Source organism: Rhinatrema bivittatum, chromosome 6 (genome assembly GCF_901001135.1).
Source record: "Rhinatrema bivittatum chromosome 6, aRhiBiv1.1, whole genome shotgun sequence".
NCBI classification, from domain to species: domain Eukaryota; kingdom Metazoa; phylum Chordata; class Amphibia; order Gymnophiona; family Rhinatrematidae; genus Rhinatrema; species Rhinatrema bivittatum.
In genome coordinates this window covers 93,659,770-93,680,147 of record NC_042620.1, presented here as the reverse complement: position 1 = coordinate 93,680,147, position 20,378 = coordinate 93,659,770, and the positions used below count along the sequence as shown (strand labels likewise).

Genomic DNA, 20,378 nt, shown 5'->3' with positions numbered 1-20,378 from the left:
CCCTGCTACACACATTAAACCTTTGCAACTCCTACAGAACGCCTCAGCAAGTATCCTTACTAACGCCAGAAAACGTGACCATATCACACCCACCCTTATCGATCTTCACTGGCTACCAATACAGTCTCGTATCCTTTTCAAAGTTCTCTCCCTTATTCATAAAAGCATCATCAATGGAAACACGGACTGGATCAACCCCCCACTGCTTACCTGCACCTCCAATAGACCTACTCGTACTGCCCTCCAAGGGACACTCCGCACCCCCTCTATCAAATCCACGAAACTTATTTCCACTATGAACAGAGCCTTTTCCCTGGCCGGTCCTACCCTTTGGAACTCTATGCCCCCAGACCTGCGCTCTGAAACATCTACACCCAAATTAAAAAAAAAGCTAAAAACCTGGCTATTCCTACAGGCCTTCCCTTCCCTCAACAACCATCTTCCTGATGACCCTCTAAGCTGTGTATAATGCATTCCCTGTATCACCCTTTACAATGCATCCCTGTCGACATTTTCTCACAATAACTCTCTCCCAGATGACCTTATGAGCTGCTTACACTTTTTCGATTTATTATCCTCACATTGTGCTTCTCGTACTATTTTTACAATGTCCTCCTGTCGACTTCTCCTTCTTCCGTCCCGGTTGAGGAATCGTCATCCCCTGTAAATAGTTACCCAGTTTCCATTTGTTCATGTGTTTTTCTTATATGCTTCGTTTAACTGTTCTATGTAATGGCACTGCCAAAAAGTTCTATGTAATGACACTGCCAAAAAGTTTTAAGTTATCTGTAAACCGACACGATGTGCAAACGGTTGTCGGTATAAGCTTATTGCTGTGTTATTGTTTATTGTAAACCGAGGTGATGTTTTTAACATGCCGCGGTATATAAAAAAATCACTAAATAAATAAATATATAAAAACCTACAAATAAATAAATAAAAAACCTACAAACAAACAACAAGTGAGTGTTGTCACTTGACGTTTCAAGGTGTTAAGGGCCAGTCCTTTATGCAATCTATACTGTAGGAATTCCAAACCTGAGAGGCTGAAAACCTCGTTCAGTACACCAGGTTACAAAAACTCTCCAAAATCTTAACATAGGCCAGAGACATAGAAAATTCCCAGGCCTGAAGCAAAGTGGAAATCACGGCAGGTGAATAAACACATTTCCACAACCGAGCCCTTTCAATGGCCAAACCGTAAGACAAAACCAACTCGGACTGTCATACAGAATGGGTCCCTGCTGCAACAGATCCTTCTGAGGTAGTATTCTGAAGCATACCATGGCCTCCAGGCCCAATCCGGAGCCACCAAAAGGATGGTGTTGGTTTGTTTTGCAATCTTATGGACAATCCTGCCTATCAGAGGCCAGAGCAGAAATACATATAGCAGGCCACCATGTGGCCACTCCTGAAAGGAAGAGTCAATGCTCAGCAGTTTCGGGTACCATCTGCGACTGAAAAACCACAGAACTTGCGCAACTGAGGTTGACAAGAATAGGTTTGGGAAGCTCCAGAACTCCATAATGAGCTGAAAGGCTTCGTCTGCCAGATCCCATTCTCCTAGGTCCTAGTTTCTCCTGCTGAGGAAGTCTGCTCTGATGTTGACCTTTCTGGCAATGTGAGAGGCGGATATGCCTAGATGTTGCTCTTATTACAATTTCAACTTCAGAATAGATACCGGCTAGTAGCTTACAATTTAAAATGACCTACTCCACTGTGCTGAAACTGATAATTACAAAGGACCTCTACTCAGGGCTGTATATATCAGAATGTAGAAAGGAGGATTGTACTTCTCCATAATAGCTGCATTAATGATAAGGAAAAACAGAACATGATCAGGGACCATTCAGATCATGGTCTCAAGACAGAAAAAGGGTCCTGTCACATATGATGGATTCTACGCTCAAATTAAAGAGTACCAATTTATCTTATCGTTAAGTCCCAAAGGTTCAACTGTGTTTAAACGATGTATCCAAAAATGTTCACGGCGATTGAGAAAGATTTGAATGTTCCCTCCACGAGTGTTGATTGTAGTATGTTCTAAAATTGTTCATCTCAGATCCGAAAATTGGTGGCCAAATTGTGAACAAATTTGTACCAGGGGTGCCGTGAGCTTGCCAGTTTTAATACAGCTCCTATGCCCGATGAGCCTAGTTCTAATTTTTCTCTTGGTTCGTCCAACGTATACCTTGTCGCAAGGACACTGTATTACGTATATTACACATTCCGAATCACAATTTGTCAAAGCAGATTGTCGTACCACTATCGTGGAATTAGGCAATTTCCATTGTGTGCCTGTAATTGATACGGCACACAATGAAATTGTAATACTCTTGCGCTCCGTTTCGGCGGATACAGCCTTGATAAGAAGGTCAGTTCTAAATAAAGTTTTTCACCGTAATGGTGGTTCTTCTTTAAATTCATAAGACGACCTGATAGAAGACTAAGGTGGATGTAAGATGACCTGATAGAGGACTTAGAATTCCAATCTTTGCATGCCGGATGTGTGTATATAACCCCGGAAGAGCGGCCATGTTTTTTGCAACAGAATGGCGGTCGGAGACGCCGACCGTGGAATAAATTATAGAAATTGAATTGAACCCAAAAATTCTTTGGAGACCCTGAGATTCATTTGAACTTATCGTTGCCCCTGAAGCAGGACCAGGACGGTCCGAAACACGGCCGTGTCGGGACGTTTAGGACGTTCTAAAGATGAGTATACCTCTGGGACTTGTAGTTATAGGAAACCCGTTAAGTATGATTTAAAGATCTACACAGTGGTTGCCTTTTTTTGAAAGATTTATCCAGTTCTCATGTGTGGGATGGTGATGCACCCAATAAGGTTGAATAGTTGGGGTCTTGCTATGTTTTTAAAATAAGAAACATGCAAAAAAAACTTCAAAAAAAAGTTCATTACAACAAATAAAAATTAAATTTGGACCTGTACACTACAATTGAGTTTGTATGTTTAACATTCTCATGTAGATCAGAGGTCCTACAAATATATCATTGATCAAGTAGCGTTCTATTGGATTGTTGTGGTTCGACAATTTGGAATTGTTTGATAAACAGATACCAGTGGCTTACTTTAGTTTGATGTGTGGTTTACACTTAACTTGACAATGCTTATGTTTTATCCTATTTTCTTCAGATGGATCCTTCTTCCAGTTTTTGAAGGATTTTTTTTTGGCTAAAATAGCCTCTTTCAACTCACCTTTTAACCATGACTGTAATCGTTTTGCTTTCTTTCACCTTTCTTAATGTATGGAATACATATGGACTGCGCCTCTAGGATTGTATTTTTAAGCAATGTCCAAGCCTGTTGAACACAACCTTTGCAGCTGCACCTTTCATTTTTTTCTATTTTCCTCATTTTATCAAAGTTTCCCTTTTGAAAGTTTAGTGTTAGAGCTGCAGATTTACTTATTGTCCCACTTCCAGTTATTAGTTTAAATTTGATCATGTTATGATCACTGTTGCCAAGTGGCCCCACCACAGTTACCTCTTACCAAATCATGCGTTCCACTAAGAATTAAATCTAAAATAGCTCCCTCTCTTGTTGGTTCCTGAACCAACTGCTCAATGAAGCAGTCATTTATTACATCCAGGAACTTTGTCTCTAGCAAGTCCTGATGTTACATTTACCCAGTCAATGTTGGGGTAATTGAAATCTGCAAATAAATTAGTGGAAACCAAAATAAATATATATTATAACCTAAAAGGTGTATCTGCGGGAAAAATGGCAAGATTATGCTCGTTCCAATCAGACACATAGCACCCAACCGGTTCTCTTCTGGTATACAGCTAAGGGGGTCCTGAGAGGGGCCATTATCTCTTACACAGCCCATAGAAATAAAATGATCAACAAACAAATCTTAGCTTTAACGGTCAGGCTACGCCAGGCACGAGTGCGGTTAAACGCCTGCCCTAGTGACCAGTCCCGGGGTGAATATCGGTCCACTCAAGCAGCCTTGAACTCCTTAATCCATGACTGGAGCAAGAAAAGTTTCCTATATTACCAATTTCGGCTATACCAATACGCCAATAAAACCGGGCGGCTGATGTCCAATTTGATTCGTTCACACCGCCCCAGTCGATATATTTCGGTGTTGAGAGGATCTGATAACTCACTCCTTAGGGACACCCCTTCTATTTTACGCACATTTAGGGAGTTCTATGCTACGTTATATACCTCAGGGGGGGATCATGCAGAGGCCTATGAGGCATTCTGTGAAAAGCTGCCGATTCCGGGTCTGACGGAGGGGCAGAGGGAATGGTTGAATCGCCCTATTACAGAGGCAGAGGTCAGGACAGCTATCCAACAGGCTAAACCATTAAAGGCGCCAGGCCCAGATGGATACACCTCTGAATTCTTTAAGACTTTGGTAGATCATATAGTGGGTCCTCTAGCAGCAGGTTATACGGCTATGATTGACCAAGGCACGTTTCCCGCCCATGGCAACCTGGCCCAGATTACCCTCATCCCGAAGGGAGGACGGGACCCCCAATCACCGGGATCCTACCGCCCGATATCCCTGCTGAATGCTGATGTTAAGCTATTAGCTAAACTGCTGGCGGATAGGCTGGCGGTGGTTATACCTTCACTAGTAGGGGGAAGTCAGGTAGGATTTGTCCGACGACGCCATGCTTTAGCCAATATACGTAAGGTTCTCGCAGCCATGATTATGTGTCGCCAAATTAATACGCCTTATTTAACAATTAGTTTTGACGCTGAGAAGGCGTTCGACAGGGTCGAATGGAGTTATCTCTTCGGCCTGTTGACCCATATGGGATTTGAGGGGTTTTACCTGCAGGCGCTGCAACTCCTTTACGCGGACCCTCAGGCGATGATTTGAGCGAACGGAGCGCAGTCTGAGCCTTTTGGGTTGACTAGAGGTACGAGGTAGGGTTGCCCTCTGTCGCCACTATTATTTATTTTACAATTAGAGCCCCTGCTCCTGGCTATTCAACAAACTCAGGAGATTAGAGTTGTGCGTATGGATAGGGATATTTTTAAAAGTGTAGCATTTGCTGATGATTTGATGGTCTTCATCACGTCGCCCCAGGCTTCCCTGTCAGCGCTGTTGCGGGTGATCTGGGCCTTTGGGGTATTTTCTGGCTTCAAACTAAATGAGTCCAAATCCCAAGTCTTAGCATACCCATCCACACTTCGGGAGACGTGGCCGGAGGACTTCCCGTTGCAATGGGCCGCAGACAACTTGCGCTATCTGGGGGTGCACATTCCGGTGGATCCGGAACTCCTCTATCATGCCAACATCCCATCTCTCATACGTAGCACAACTGACGGCTTGGCGGGATGGAGGGGATTACCACTTTCGCTTAGCGGCAGAGTAAATCTGTTTAAGATGACCATCTTACCTAGATGGCTTTACGTATTCCAAAATCTGCCTTTACTATTGCGGAGGACTGATGTTAAGAAACTCGAAGGGGCCGTTCGGCACTTTCTCTGGAAGGGGGGGAAACCAAGGGTGCCGTTGGCTTGGTTACAAGCCCGTTGGAGCCAAGGGGGCCTGGGATTACCAGACTTGGGGACGTATAACCTAGCCAGTAATCTCCGACTTATTAGGGACTGGTTGTTGTGCAGGACGGACTACACTCCACTCGGGGCAGATAGGGCAGTTATGAACCCGATGGCACCGTCCTATGTGGTGCAGTCCAGTGTGGCATCTCTCCCGTCTGTTCTTACTCAAACAGTGTTTGTCCGCCCTGTGCGACAGACGTGGTGCAGACTATTAAAATTATTAAAGATACGGACCCAGTGTGCGCATCTCCTCCCCGTAGTTGGGAATGCCGATTTTAACCCTGGTAGTTCCTCCATCTATTTTTGTCAATGGACAGAGAGGGGGGTCACATATTTGGGCCACCTGATGACAATGGAGGGGGCCCCACTCCCTTTTCGAGAGTTCATGACAACCTATGGGTTTGGCCAGACGCACACCTTTCCTTATCTCCAGATACGCCATTATATACAGTCATTGCCGGCAGACAGTCGAAGTCCCTTGGTATTTCTTACCCTAGATCAACTGTTTCGGTTTTCCGACAAAGGGGCTCCGTCCCTATCCTGGTATTATAAATCGTTGCGCAGGAATCTGGGCTCTGATCAATGTACAGTGTTGGAGGCCCGCTGGAATGGGGATGGGGACTTCAAGGTGACGGCCTCCATCTTGCGTAGCTGTTTTAAGCGTATAACTAAAACAACGGATAACATGTATTATCGGGAGATGCAGTTTAAGTTTTTTACACGAGCCTATCTATCCCCGCATGCGGCCTCACATTTTATACCGGGATCCACGGCTCAGTGTCCCTGGTGTGGCCGGGGCCCGGGAACCTTGTCCCATGCCTTTTGGTCCTGCCCGCAGATTTTTCGTTTTTGGCGGCGGCTTGCAGATTATATGGCTGAATTAATAGACAAGGCGTTCCCTGTCACCCCACTGTGGTTACTTTTTGGATGCATCTCCCCAATACGTATCCGTGATTCTGGTGCTCGCATGCTCCTGCGCAAGGCTTGCTTGGTGGGAATAAAAATGATTCTTCTACAGTGGAGGTCCTTGGAGCCCCCCTCTTTCTGGGCGTGGAGGAACGGACTTCATCAGATGATGCTTATGGAAAAGATGGTGTCCCACTCCTCCCCACAGAATAGCCGTAGATTCCTCGCACGGTGGGAGTTGTATAAACAGTCGCTGCCACACAAAGCCCGTAGTTTGGTCCTCAACGCTTAATTGCGGAGGAGACTGGCTGGTGCACCGGACAAGTTTCCTTGAAATTAATATAGGATGATTGGCTGATATTGAATGGTTTATCAATTTGAACACTCACTAAGGGGGGGGGGGTATTCTTGCTTTTTCTTATGTTGTATTGCTAGCACTGTGAGGTGTCAGTGTACCCACCTCGCAGTGAGGATGTATGGTTTTGGTTTTGGAAAATTTAATAAAAACGTTTCAACATAACCTAAAAGGTGTCAGCAAGCCTGTCGTTGTGACACTTATCAAGTGACCAACCGGTCTACACATCACCCACCTTCAAAAATTCTTTTTAATGAAATTTTTTTTTTTTTTTTTAAGATTTTTGGTTATTATAAAATGTCTTCAAATATGCAGTAGTGAAAGACTCTTCACGTTCTATTTCAACAGACCCACCACGCCAGTGTTGGGGAACATGATCAATAGCACAAAATTGAAGGTCAGCAAAATTATGCCCAGAATTTAAACAATGCATCACCAAGGGTTCATCTATTCTGGAATGTCTGATGTTCGATCTGTGTTCAATCATCCTAGTTTTCAAAAGACGTTTAGTTTTACCGACATATAATAATCCACAAGGGCAGCTGATCAGGTAAATAACTATAGTAGATAAACAGGTGGTATGATATTTCAAAAAAATTTGGTATCCAGTACTAGTGGTCAACGAATTCTGAATAGACATGGATGAAGCACACACTGCACAATCATTATTTGGAACATGTGATCCTTGTGAAGTATCATTAAAGTCTAAAGACACAGAACAGTCAGATCTCACTGGTAATACGTAGCGGAACTTGAAAAATCTGATGTGTTTGTAAGACGTGCCAATTCTGAAGTATTGATTGTCGAATTTTATGGGCATCAGAGGAATAAGGCAATCTATGTTCTTACCTCTGTTGGTAGTCAGACGCGAGTAGTCCTGGGACAGTGGGTTCCAGTGTGACTGTAAGGAGCGCTGGAGTGGTCGCATGTGGGCCCTTGGCCACGGGACGAGCTCCAGGGTTGATGCCATGAGGCAGAGGACTTAAAGATAGTCCCATACCTTGGGGTGTGCATTGGTCATCAATCGTAATTGTTTCATCAGTTTCCTTCTCATCGGGGGAGAGAGGAAGTCTGTTTTGTTTGGTGTCAAAACGGGCCCCCAGGTACTTTAGAGACAGAGAGCTGCAGCCTGCTCTTGCCTGTGTTTACGACCCAACCGAGCTCCTGCAGTAGAGTCTTGACTCTGCTGGTCACCTGCCAGCTCTCTTTTGAAGACTTTGCCCTGATCAGCCAGTCGTCCAGGTAAGGGTGTACCAAGATCCCTTCCTTCCTCAGTGTTGCCGCCATGACTACCATAGTTTTGGAGAATATTCTGGGGGCGGTTGCTAGGCTGAAGGGTAGCACTCAGAACTGGTAATGGTGACCTAGTATAGCAAAGATTAGAAAACGCTGGTGATCTTGATGGACTGGAATGTGAAGGTAGGCTTTGGAGAGGTCCAGGGAGGTTAGGAACTCTCCTGGTTGTACTGCCATTATTACGGAGCGAAGAGTCTCTATGCGGAAGTGTAGTATCCATAGATAACGTTTTGACATTCTTGAGATCCAAGATGGGTCGGAATGATCCTTCCTTCTTGGGAACAATAAAATAGATAGAATAGCGCCCCATATTTTGTTGGGACGTAGGAACCGGAGTTATTGCCTTCAGACTGAATAGTCTTCTCAGAGTGGCTTCCACTGCCAGTCTCTTGGTGTGGGAGCGGCAGGGTGACAAATTTATCCCGAGGGATGCTGCGGAACTCCAGAGAGTAATGGTGAATAACTTAATGACGGTATATAAAAACTCTTAAATAAATAAATAAATAAAATAAATAAATAACCTTTAGTACCCATTTGTCCGACGTGATCTCGACCCATCTTTGGTAGAAGAGGGAAAGTCGACTCCCTATTTCCTCTTCCTGTGGATGGGTCGGCCCATTCTCATTGGGGAATACTGCTGAAGCCTGCCCCCAGGCCTGTTCCTCTCTTGGTCTGTCTGTTCCGAAAGGGCTGGGACCTTCCGGAGGGACGAGGTGCCTGGAACTACGAGTTCCTGTAGGGTCTAAAGCATTGCGAGCCTCTGCCCCTGGTTCTTCTGGGGGAGGGGCACTGGGATCTTTTGACCCTGTCTTCCGGTAGCCGAGGCACTGGAGATTCGCCTCACTTGCTGGCTAACGTCTCCAATTCGCTTCTGAATAAGAGAGATCCTTTAAAGGGCATTCTTGTGAGATTCGCTTTAGAGGTCGCATCAGAAGACCAATTCTGCAGCCATAGTTGTCTTCTGGCTGCCACTACAGAGGCTACTCCGCTGGCTGAGGTACGCACCAGATCTGAGCTTGCGTCTGCCAGAAAGGCTGCTGCAGGTTCCATCGTCTCACCAGTATATGTTCTGGAGTTATTTGCCTCAAGAGAGAGGAGCAAACAGGAACGTGCCACCAGTGCGCAGCAGGAAGCAATCTACAGTGTTATTGCTGTTGAGTCGAAGGCCTGCTTAAGAATGGATTCAAATAGTCTATCCTGAGTATCCTTCAATGCAGTCTCAACGGGAATGGTTGTTCGCTTTAAGACGGCACAGACCATGGTGTCTACTTTCGGAAAACGCAGGCGTTCTTTGGTCGCTGGTTCCAGAGGGTATAAAGCTTCCAAGGCCCGACCTCCTTTAAAGCTGACCTCTGGGGCATCCCACTCTAGGTCAATCAGTTCTTGGATGGCTTCCATCATTGGGAAGTAGCATGAGGCTTTACGAAGGGACACCAAGATGGGGTTTCTTCTTTGGTTTCATCATCGGGTCCGTGCCTGGAATACCCAGAGTCTTCAGAGTTTGGGAAACAAGGGTTGGTAATTCATCCCTGTGGAAGAAGCGAAGCATGGTTTGGTATGGTTCCAGGCCTGGAGGGATTTCTCCTTCTTCCAGGGAGGCACCATCATCATCTGTCTGGGTCCCTGCCAGGGAAATTCTTGGTTAGGCAAGGCATGTCTCGAGGCATCCAAGTAGGGCCAGAAAGATCTTTTGCTTCTGGCAGGTGTTGAGCCCGGGACGCAGCTGGGGCTGATTGCACCTGAACGAAGGCTTGCAGCCCTTGGGAAAACTTCTAACCAGAAGGTCCCTGGGTCCATGTTAATCCCAGGGGGAGTCGGAGTAGGGGCCCCTGAGGTACCCTCTTGTGGAGAAGCCATCTTTGAATTGCATAGATCCGGGGAGCTATCGTATGTAGTAGTTCCAGACCCATCCTCAGACAGTGAGGGACCAGGCTTTGGTCCCCCCTGGGCTTCTTCGCAATGCTGACACAGGCAGGACTCCAGTTCAGGCTGCGCGGCTCTTACGTGGCAGGCTGTGCAAAGAGTGCCTTCTGGCCTTCTTGGACGCCGATGCCATTGCCTCTATGTCTAGACGTACAGGTAATGAGCTTCAATGCGCGTGTGTAGTTGTAAGCGTAGCTGTGCATGTAGTTATGCGCGCGGTTCAGTTGTGCATGCGTCTGTACTGGACGTGCACAAGTTAGGCGCATCAGCTGTCCAGCCTCAACAGGAATGGTTGTTTGCTGGTCGAGAAGGGAAGATGGCGCTGACGCCCCCCACGCATAAGATGGTGCCCCCCCCCCAGGGTCTCCACATGTATGGACCCTTGCACTGGATCGGGGCCTAGCCCAACCAAAGCTGCTCAACCCGATCAGTGCTCCCTTTTTTTTACCTCGCCAGAAGAAAGGAGGAATCAGTACTGCAATTCAAGCTCTGGAGACCTGAATTTAAAGTTTTCTGCTTACCTGGTCTCGGCGCTTACCGATCGTGTGCCGGATGGTCTCCAGCTGCAGGGGGAGAGGGTTTTACCTTCCGCTGTGCTCGGTTATGCACCCACTGCCTTTCAGCCACTCTGGGGGCTAAGTCCACACCGGGAACCGGCTACAGGACCAAGGCACACCTCTGAGGGATCCGGAAATCATTTCAGGAATTCTCAACTGGGAGAGGGATCCCTAGGTATCACCGCAGAAGATCTTCTTTAAGGTAATTTTGTCTTCTTGCTGTAATTTTCCTAACATTGTGCTAGTGTGTATGATAGTGTCCGCATCTGCTAGGGGACGGAGAGATACTAGGGAGCTGAGGTCACTGCAGGGGTATATCTAGGGTGATGTCAGCTCTGAAATCTGACTCAGTCTCCCATCTACTAGCAGAAGAGCACATAACCCACTGGTCCTGAGTCCATCTGGCTACACGCTAGGAAAATGTAGATTGGAAGCAGGTATTTTGCCTCTGAGTCACAGGACAGCTTGGTGAAATGTAAACCCAGTGATCCCACCCCTGAGTAGCTTGATTGGTCCTCATGGCTTCAAAAGGGAACTCTGGGAACATCTTAGTGTTCAACAATATAACTGAGGACTGAGTCTTAAGGACCCAGAAATAGACCTATGAGACAGTGACCTAACTTGAGTGACATTTATTTTGAAGTAATGGCGTTAGCATCCGGTATAAAGCTTGCAATGTAAACCAGGACACTTGCTGTGTACTGTTCAGTTGCCATATGAATAAAGCCTGCTTGTGAAATTCTGGATCACAGCTTACTGGCAGGAGGCCCCAAAAATCAGGTACTTTTTTTTTTTTTGGGGGGGGGGGGGGGGGGGGGGAGGGGACAGAAAAAAAAATCATAGTCCTGTGGCCTGGGCAAAAGTAACAATGTACATCCCCAAAAAATTATCTTCCACCACAGAAAGAAGCTGCAACCCAGGCAGTGCATCATTGAAGGGAATGTTACTGGAGGGGGAACTTTCAGGACCAGTATTTCATCAGAAGCCATACACTGGCCACACAGCTTACATCCCCAGAGTGCACAGCCTTCAGAAGCCTATGGTAGTATGAGGACAACCTGGAGCAGAAAAGATCAGTCACTGCACAGGAAGTGACATCAGAAGCTTGTGATAGCCTTCTCAGAAGGGAGAGGATTCCCCTTCTCCTAGAAGAAAGCCACCATTGTTCTCATAAAGGAAGCCCATGATAACATTTTCAAAGGTAGAGGAGGAGAAAAGACCAGTCCCAGGCATCATACAAAGGCGGGGGGACACTGTCAGGGGTGATCTGCAGTTCAAAATTTGCTGATGCCATGCCTTCTCTTCAGCTCAACAAAGACGGATTGCCAGCTTGAAGGGGCAAGACTACTGCTACAAGTACAAAATACAACTTTGTTCACTGAGTCACTGTTTACAGCTGTTGGAGGGGGGGAGTGGGGATGAGCCAGCTGGGGGAAGAGGATGGTTTTAAGGGGGCATTAGCTGGGGAACCAGCTGAGGGGGAGTGGCAAAGGGGAGATTCTGCAGTAAAGGAGCCATTATACTGAGGAAAGTGAAGAGACAGAAAGGAGATGCTCCTGAGGGAAATTAGAAGGGGAAGGCAAGCAGATGGGCAGGAAGGCATGTTTTCAGAAATGCCCTCCTTTCCACCCTAGTCTAGAACACTCAGTGATTTGAAATATCATGTGTTCCTTCTACTGAAAAGTTTGGGGACCATTGACAGACTGCAATAACTGTTCCAACTGAGTTGCTGGTCATAAAATTCCCACTGGTTGATCAAAGGGTATGATAAAGACTGGTAAATCAACGAATTCATCTTCATTCTTCTTTTGGAAGATATCTTAACAGCACCTCGATTGGCTGAACTATGTCAGGCCTGCCACACTCAGCCAGCAGGTATTGAAACTGGCAGCACACAAACATGGCTTATTTTACTACCATTTATATATTTTTTTTCTTTTAAAAGGGAAAATGTGCTATTTTTTAAAATTAGTATCATGTTATACTAAACTGACATTTCTGTTTAGTCCAATTACAAAGAATTGTATTTTTTATTTATATATTTGTAACCAGGATAAAGCCTTGTTTTCACATTAGGTCAAGCAACAACTTTGTTGTTTTTACTAACTAGATACTGGTAAAAAGTAACTTTTACAACACCTAAGTCTTGCACCATACTCTAGTTTGCTTATTGATCATCATCTAACTAGAAGATGCTTACACATTACAATTATACATAAGACACCACAAAAACATACATTAATAGTAGTAGATGATCTTATGGTTACTTTTTTTTTTTTTAATTGCTATCCTGGTTATGAGCTTAACATAGGAAACAGACTGTTCTATGTAATTGGACTAGTACAACTTGCAAAGCAAAGTTTAACAAATGAGAAATATTTTCATCAGGAATATATTAACTTATAAATCACTGTAAAATGTGTTAAAACAAGAGTATCTCATTCAGGTCTTACGAGTATAGGTTCCATGGATTCCAGACTGCGTTAAACATCTCTGAAGTTCCTCTGCATCCACTTCACCATCCTGCAGAGCAACAGTTGGCTCATTAACTTGTGTGCAAGTTCATACAATATATAGCAAAAATGACATATTCCAAAGCCAGATCAAAAACAAGTTGAGAGAGATAAACTGGCAGTAGTTCACAAATGAGGTATATTTCATAGTGTTTCTATGGGGAAATACTATTGCCAAATATTTGGGCATTCCAAACTATCATTTTATTATGGAATTGGAATGGCAATCTCATTTCCAATTTTAGCAAATTCTGTCCACACACAACCTAGTTGATAGGATCACTATTTGTTCAGATGCACTAAAACAGGAACTTCCATTGATCAAAATCATACATGCCTAAAAAGGAGAAATCCTGGCAATTAAAATGTTTAAGTATTTCAAAGATTAATAAACCATGAAATATGATGCAGGAAACTATCTGCATTGCTAATGGGACTCCTCAATTCCTTATCTTAACAGTAACCAAATGTAATTCATCACTATTGAATATATCTGCAAAACAATCCCTTTTAAAATATCTACAGATTTTATGAAAGTAGAGAAAAATGAATAAATCAAGGATGTTATACTGAGAACGCATTTGTGTAGTTCAGCTGATGTAAGCAATCTTCAAACAGTTTTTCGTCGATAGAACACAACTTCCAACTATCCCACACTGTTAGATGTTAGGAAATATTTATAAGGTGGGAAAGATCATCAATACCATAAATTAGTTTAGTAGTGTAGTTTAAATAAAATCTGATTTACTGCTTTTCAAATAAAACAAAAGGGTTTACAAAAAATAAACACACACAACATAAAACTAATACATATCATACAATATAGAACAGAATATAACAAATCTGAAAACAGAAACATTTGATCAGTTAATAAGTTTGTTTAAAAAGCCAAACCTGTATGATCTTGTGAAATTTAGAATAATTGGTTACTATTCAAATACCCTGTAGTAAAGAATTCCACAAAGGGGGTGCGGAGTAGAAAAAATTCCATAACATTACTTGATAAGACAAAATTGAATACTTTGTTAATTCCAATCTAATTTGAAATGGGGGACAATTGTGCCTGCAATCCACAGTGCGCAGGCTCTGCTGGTGACAGGGCACTCAATACCCCCAACCCGGACCCCATAGCTGGTTGTGCGCCCCTCCCGTCAGATGGAAGTTAGGGAGGGTGCGTGCAGGCAACTTAACTGGCCCAACCAGTGCTTAGTTAGGCCTTCCTTATGGGCGTGGCACTGATGACACCTTCTTTCCCCCAGACATGTGCCTTTTCACCACATGGCCAGCGAACATTCTTCTAGATCTCACCTTGTATGCTGTATGGCCATGCCATTGGGCGGCCAGTCCAGCTAAGGAAGCAATTGGCTGGCTACCTGTGAGGAGAAAGGAAGCAAGAAGGGGAATAAAAGGAAAAGAGGAGCCTGTCCATCCCCTTTGGATAGTCTCTTCTTCCAGCTGTTCATTTTGTTGAGCAGCTATAAGGTAGACACCAGTGTTCTAAATAGGATGCACATTATGAACTTTGAGGCCTATTACTGCACACAGACTGAACCAAAGTGCAGGTCTGAAGAGCAAGACAAAATGGAGTTTTGTGGCCATGTGGGTTTTTGGCTAACTGTTATAAGACTGTTTCATACAGAGGAGAAGACTGTTTCTTCATATCAGAGAGTTGCAACACCTCCCAAATAAGAAGAAAAGAAACCTTGGACCAGAACTGAGAACATCTCCTTGGTAAACTTTGAAGACCAGCTATGAAGCAAAACTGTTTTAACAACTGCTTTTCGCCGATGAGCTTTAATGAATCTGAGAATAATCCTATGCATTGAGGCGTAGATGACATCTGCATCCCACCAATCCTGTGTCTATAGGAGATGGCAACATCCAATTCAGAGCAGGAGTTGGATAATCAAGAGAGACTGAGTTACATGGACAGATTAGCTTTAATATCAGACAGGTGATTTTTGATGTCTGACAGCATTTGAACAAACTTTCATATTTTATCTGAAAAACCTTGGCTAAGGGTTTCTTTCCGTGACTTTCATTCATGGACTTCAGGAAGGCCATCTGAAAGTAGTGCTTCTAGAACTGATTGTGCCAGACACTACCATTGCGACTTGCAAGTTAAAACAGTTTTACTCAGCACAGTTGCTCATTAAAGTGAATGCTGTTTACCAGATTTACCTTGGAAGTATATTTGTCCAATTAGTGATTTTTATCCTTCCTGCTGTCATACTTCACGGAGACGTCTGAGAGACTTTTGGGGTTTTTATCTGCCATTCCCTAAAGGGATAAGGATCCATTCCTGGATGTCAGACCACATCCTGTTACAGGAGTGACCCGGGTCTGACGCAGTACTTCAAAGGGTGAGAACAATGGTTCAAATTACTTTACAATTTGAATAATTAGATGGCAATTGCATAATTTTAAGGGTAAGTTAAGCAAGGAATAAATTTTCTAAGCTTATCTTACATGACAGCGCTTACACTGTAAAACTAACATTGAAACTAACAAAACCAAATAAAATAAATTGCACTGTATTGTTTTCATGTATGCCTCTAATAAAATAATTGACTACCTCAAAGTGTCTTGAATCTGCTCCCTACAGAATTCATATTGTTAGATTGTTGTTGATTAAATCTGATAATCTACTGTAAAATCTCTAACTTGAAATATCCTTATACAGTACGGTTAAAAAAGAAAAAAGTCATATACGCAGGCCACATTGCTAGCAGGGAACATGGGAAAGAAGAGCTCCAGCATGCCTATGAGGTCACCTGATGAAACAACTCTGTACAAAACTGAAACTGCATAGGCTCTGCCATGCCTAAGGGAAATATGTAACCTCCACAGATCTTCCCTGTTCAACTACCTAAGGGAAAGGGGGGAATAAAGAGCCTGGCATGCTTGAATTTTTTTTTTGTATGAAGCGGCAGAAAATAGCTGCTGATTCCACCAAAACAGACGTGTCAAGGCCTTGCTCCATTTGCATTACAGCACTACCTCTCTCGAGGCTTGATCAGGGAAACGATCCCAGTTTCGTTTTGGGCAGAATGCCTACACTTTGCAGATAACAAGCCAGGCAAAATGCACCAGCTGTCATGCTAAGTTGCCTTTTTTTTTTTTTTTCTTTACTACTTCCCCATTGCTCTCCAAGAACAGAGAGAGAGTATACTGCCAGTAGCAGGACTGAATGCTTCCAAGACTTGGCCTATTCTCCATTGGAAACCTGAGCCTATAGCCTTCATAGGAGTGGCCTAATCATAGCTAAACATAGAAATGACGGCAGAAGAAGACCAAATGGCCCATCCAGTCTGCCCAGCAAGCTACGCACTTTATCCCATTTTTTTCCCTTTTTCTCTCTCCCACCTGTTACTATTGGCTTCCAGTACCCTCCAGCCCTAATTCCCCTCCACCCCACCACCAATGTAGAGAGCAGCGCCATATCTGCATCCAAGTGAACATCCAGCTCAATTAGGGGTAGCAACCGCTGTAACAAGCAGGCCACACCCCTGCCCCATACTCTTACCCACCCGTGTTTGTTTTTTGTTTTTGTGTTTGTTTTTTGTTTTTTGGAGATGGCAGCCCTCCATCCTTCCGCTCCGTGAAGGTGGAACACCAACCACTGGCATCCCGCTCTGTGAATGCCTCTGTGGCTACTGCCGCTCCATGCAGTGTTTTGCTGCCTCCTCTTTATTCACGCCCTCTAGACTTGATGGATCCACAGTGTTTATTTTTAAATCCTTCACAGTTTTAGACTTCACCACTTCCTCCGGAAGGGTATTCCAGGCATCCACCACCCTTTCTGTGAAGAAATACTTCCTGACATTGGTTCTTAGTCTTCCTCCCTGGAGCCTCAGCTCGTGACCTCTGGTTCTGCTGATTTTTTTCTGATGGAAAAGGTTTGTCGTCTGGATTATTAAAGTTTTTCAAGTATCTGAAAGTCTGAATCATATCACCCCTGCTCCTCCTTTCCTCCAGGGAGTACATATTTAGATTCTTCAATCTCTCCTCGTATGTCATCCGATGAATACCCTCCACCTTCCTGGTCGCTCTTCCCTGTACCGCTTCCATCTTGTCTCTGTCTCTTTGTAGATACAGTCTCCAGAACTGAACACAGTACTCCAGGTGAGGCCTCACCAAGGACCTGTACAAGGGGATAATTACTTCCCTTTTCTTACTCGATATTCCTATCTCTATGCAGCCCAGCATTCTTCTGGCTTTTGCTATCGCCTTGTCACATTGTTTCGCAGACTTCATATCATTAGATACTATCACCCCAAGGTCTCTCCCCTGCTCCGTGCACATCAGCCTTTCCCCCCCCCCATCGAATACATTTCATTTGGATTTCCACTCCCCATATGCATGACTTTGCACTTCTTGGCATTGAATCTCAGCTGCCATATCTTCGACCACTCTTCCAGCTTCCTTAAATCCCGTCTCATTCTCTCCACTCCTACCGGCGTGTCCACTCTGTTGCAGATCTTAGTGTCATCCGCAAAAAGACAAACCTTACCTTCTATCCCGTCCGCAATGTCGCTCACAAAGATATTGAACAGGACCGGTCCCAACACCGATCCTTGCGGTACACCACTTAAAACCGCTCTCTCTTCAGAGAAAGTTCCATTTACCATCACACATTGTCTTTTGTCCGTCAACCAGTTTGCAATCCAGGTCACCACCTCTGCACTCACTCCTAAGCTTCTCGTTTTATTCACCAGTCTCCTGTGCGGAACCGTATCAAAAGCTTTGCTGAAATCCAAGTAGATGACATCGAGCGCTCTTCCGTGATCCAATTCCTTGGTTACCCAGTCAAAAAAGTCAATCAGATTTGTCTGACAGGATCTTCCCCCGGTGAATCCATGCTGCCTCTGGTCCATCAATTCTCCGGACTGTAGATAGTTCACTATTCTCTCTTTCAACAGTGACTCCATTACTTTTCCCACCACCGAAGTGAGGCTAACCGTTCTGTAGTTACCAGCCTCCTCTCTGTTCCCACTCTTGTGAAGCGGGACCACCACCGCTCTTCTCCAATCACTCGGCACCACTCCCGTTTCTAGGGATCTATTGAACAGGTCACACAGCGGACCTGCCAGCACATCTCTGAGCTCCCTCAGTATTCTTGGATGAATCCCATCAGGCCCCATGGCTTTGTCCACTTTCAGATTCTTTAGCTCTTCCCATACATTTTCTACTGTAAAAGGATTTTCATCTATTCCACTTCCCTCCAGTTTCTTGTTGGGTAGAGATGGTCCTTCTCCAGGGTCTTCTTTAGTGAACACAGAGCTGAAGTATTCGTTTAATATTTCTGCCATTTCTTCATCTCTCTCCACACATTGATCATTTCCACCTTTCAATTTCACTATACCACTTTGGACTTTTCTCTTTTCGCTGATGTATCTGAAAAATGTTTTGTCGCCATTTTTTATCTCCTTGGCAATCCTCTCTTCCGCTTGACTTTGTCTCTTTGTAGGTTGAACAAACTTGCAGGCACAAGTACCACCAGTACTGAAGTCAGCTTTACTTCTGTCTCCATCTACTGGCAGGGGGACATAATCCACTTGTCTGCAATGGTTTGGAATGGATAATAAGGAAAAACAATTTATTTCTAAATGTCAAGTTTCTACCCTTTTACCATCATTTCTGAAAGTCTCTCAGTTACCCAACCCTTCTCCAAAGTATTTAAAATAAAAAAAGATATCAACTGATCTCAGCAGCCATTAAGTACCATTAGATAAACATACATAAGATCAAATAGGAATATTAGCTCAGTTAAGAGTCTCCACAATGGTATTTCATGCTTTATAACATAAGAACATAAGATATGCCATACTGAGTCAGACCAAGGGTCCATCAAGCCCAGTATCCTGTTTCCAACAGTGGCCAATCTAAGGTACAAGTAACTGGGCAAGTAACCAAACATTAAATAAATCTGAAGCTGCTATTGCTTATTAATTAATAGATTTATGGATTTATTCTCTAGGAACTTATCCAAACCTTTTTTAAACCCAGTTACACTAACTGCTGTAACCACATCCTCTGGCAATGAATTCCAGAGCTTAACTATGTGCTGAGTGAAAAAGAATTTGATTTGTTTGAAATGAGCTACTTGCTAACTTCATGGAGTATCCCCTGGTCCTATTATCCAAGAGAGTAAATAACAGATTTACATTAACTTGTTCAAGTTCTTTCATGATTTTGTAGACCTCATATCCCCCCCCCCCCCCCAGTCATTTCTTCTCCAAACTGAACAGCCATAACTTCCCTAAACTTTCCTCATAGGCCCAGCCATTCCATGCCCCTTATTTTGGTTGCCCTTCTCTGAGCTTTCTCCAGGGCAACTATATCTTTTTTTTTAGATGTGGTTACCAGAACTGTACACAGTATTCAAGATGCGGTCTCACCATGGAGCAATACAGAGGCATTATGACATCCAACATTTTATTTGCCACTCTCTTAATTCCTAACATTGTTTGCTTTTTTGATCACCTCAGCACACTAGCCAACAATGTATCCACTACGGTGCCTAGATCTCTTTCCTGGGTGGCAACTCCTAAGATAGAACCTAACATTGTGTAACTATAGCAAGGGTTATTTTTCCCTATATGCATCACTTTGCACTCATCCACATTAAATTTAATCTGCCATTTGGAAGCCCAATCTTCCAGTCTCACAAGATCCTCTTGCAATTTATCACAATCCACTTGAGATTTAACTACTCTGCATAATTGTGTGTCATCCGCAAATTTGATCACCTCACTCATTGGACTCCTTTCCAGATCATTTATAAATAAATATATTAAAATGCACTGGTCCAAGTACAAATCCCTGAGGCATTCCACTGTGAAAACAGACCATTTAATCCTATTCTCTATTTATCTTTTAACCAGCTTGCAACCCACAAAAGGGCATCACCTCCTATCCCATGACTTTTTAGTTTTCTTAGAAGCCTCTCATGCGGGACTTTGTCAAATGTTTTCTGAAAATCCAAACACACATCTACTGGTTCACCTTTATCCACATGTTTGACATCTTAAAAAAAAAAAGTGAAGCAGATTTGTGAGGCAAGACTTCCCTTGGGTAAATCCATGCTGGCTGTGTCCCATTAAACCATGTCCATCTAAATGTTTTGTGATTTTCTTTTTTATAACAGTTTCCATGATTTTTCCCAGCACTGAAGACTGGCTCACTGGTCTATAGTTTCCCAGATCACCTCTGGAGCCCTTTTTAAATATTGGAGTTACACTGGCCATCTTCCAGTTTCAGGTACAAAGGATGATTTTAAT

The 20,378-nt window shown here is 43.9% G+C and overlaps 1 protein-coding gene across 3 annotated transcripts in view; it reads right to left on the bottom strand.

Moving 5' to 3' along the window:
- The window catches only part of GCA (grancalcin), a 176,026-nt gene that overhangs the window by 55,332 nt on the left and 100,316 nt on the right, over positions 1-20,378 (bottom strand). For all 3 annotated transcript variants that reach the window (XM_029605616.1, XM_029605614.1, XM_029605613.1), the window contains exon 3: positions 13,036-13,105. In XM_029605616.1, the coding sequence (XP_029461476.1) occupies positions 13,036-13,105 (70 nt within the window). The remainder of the gene's footprint in view (positions 1-13,035; positions 13,106-20,378) is intronic.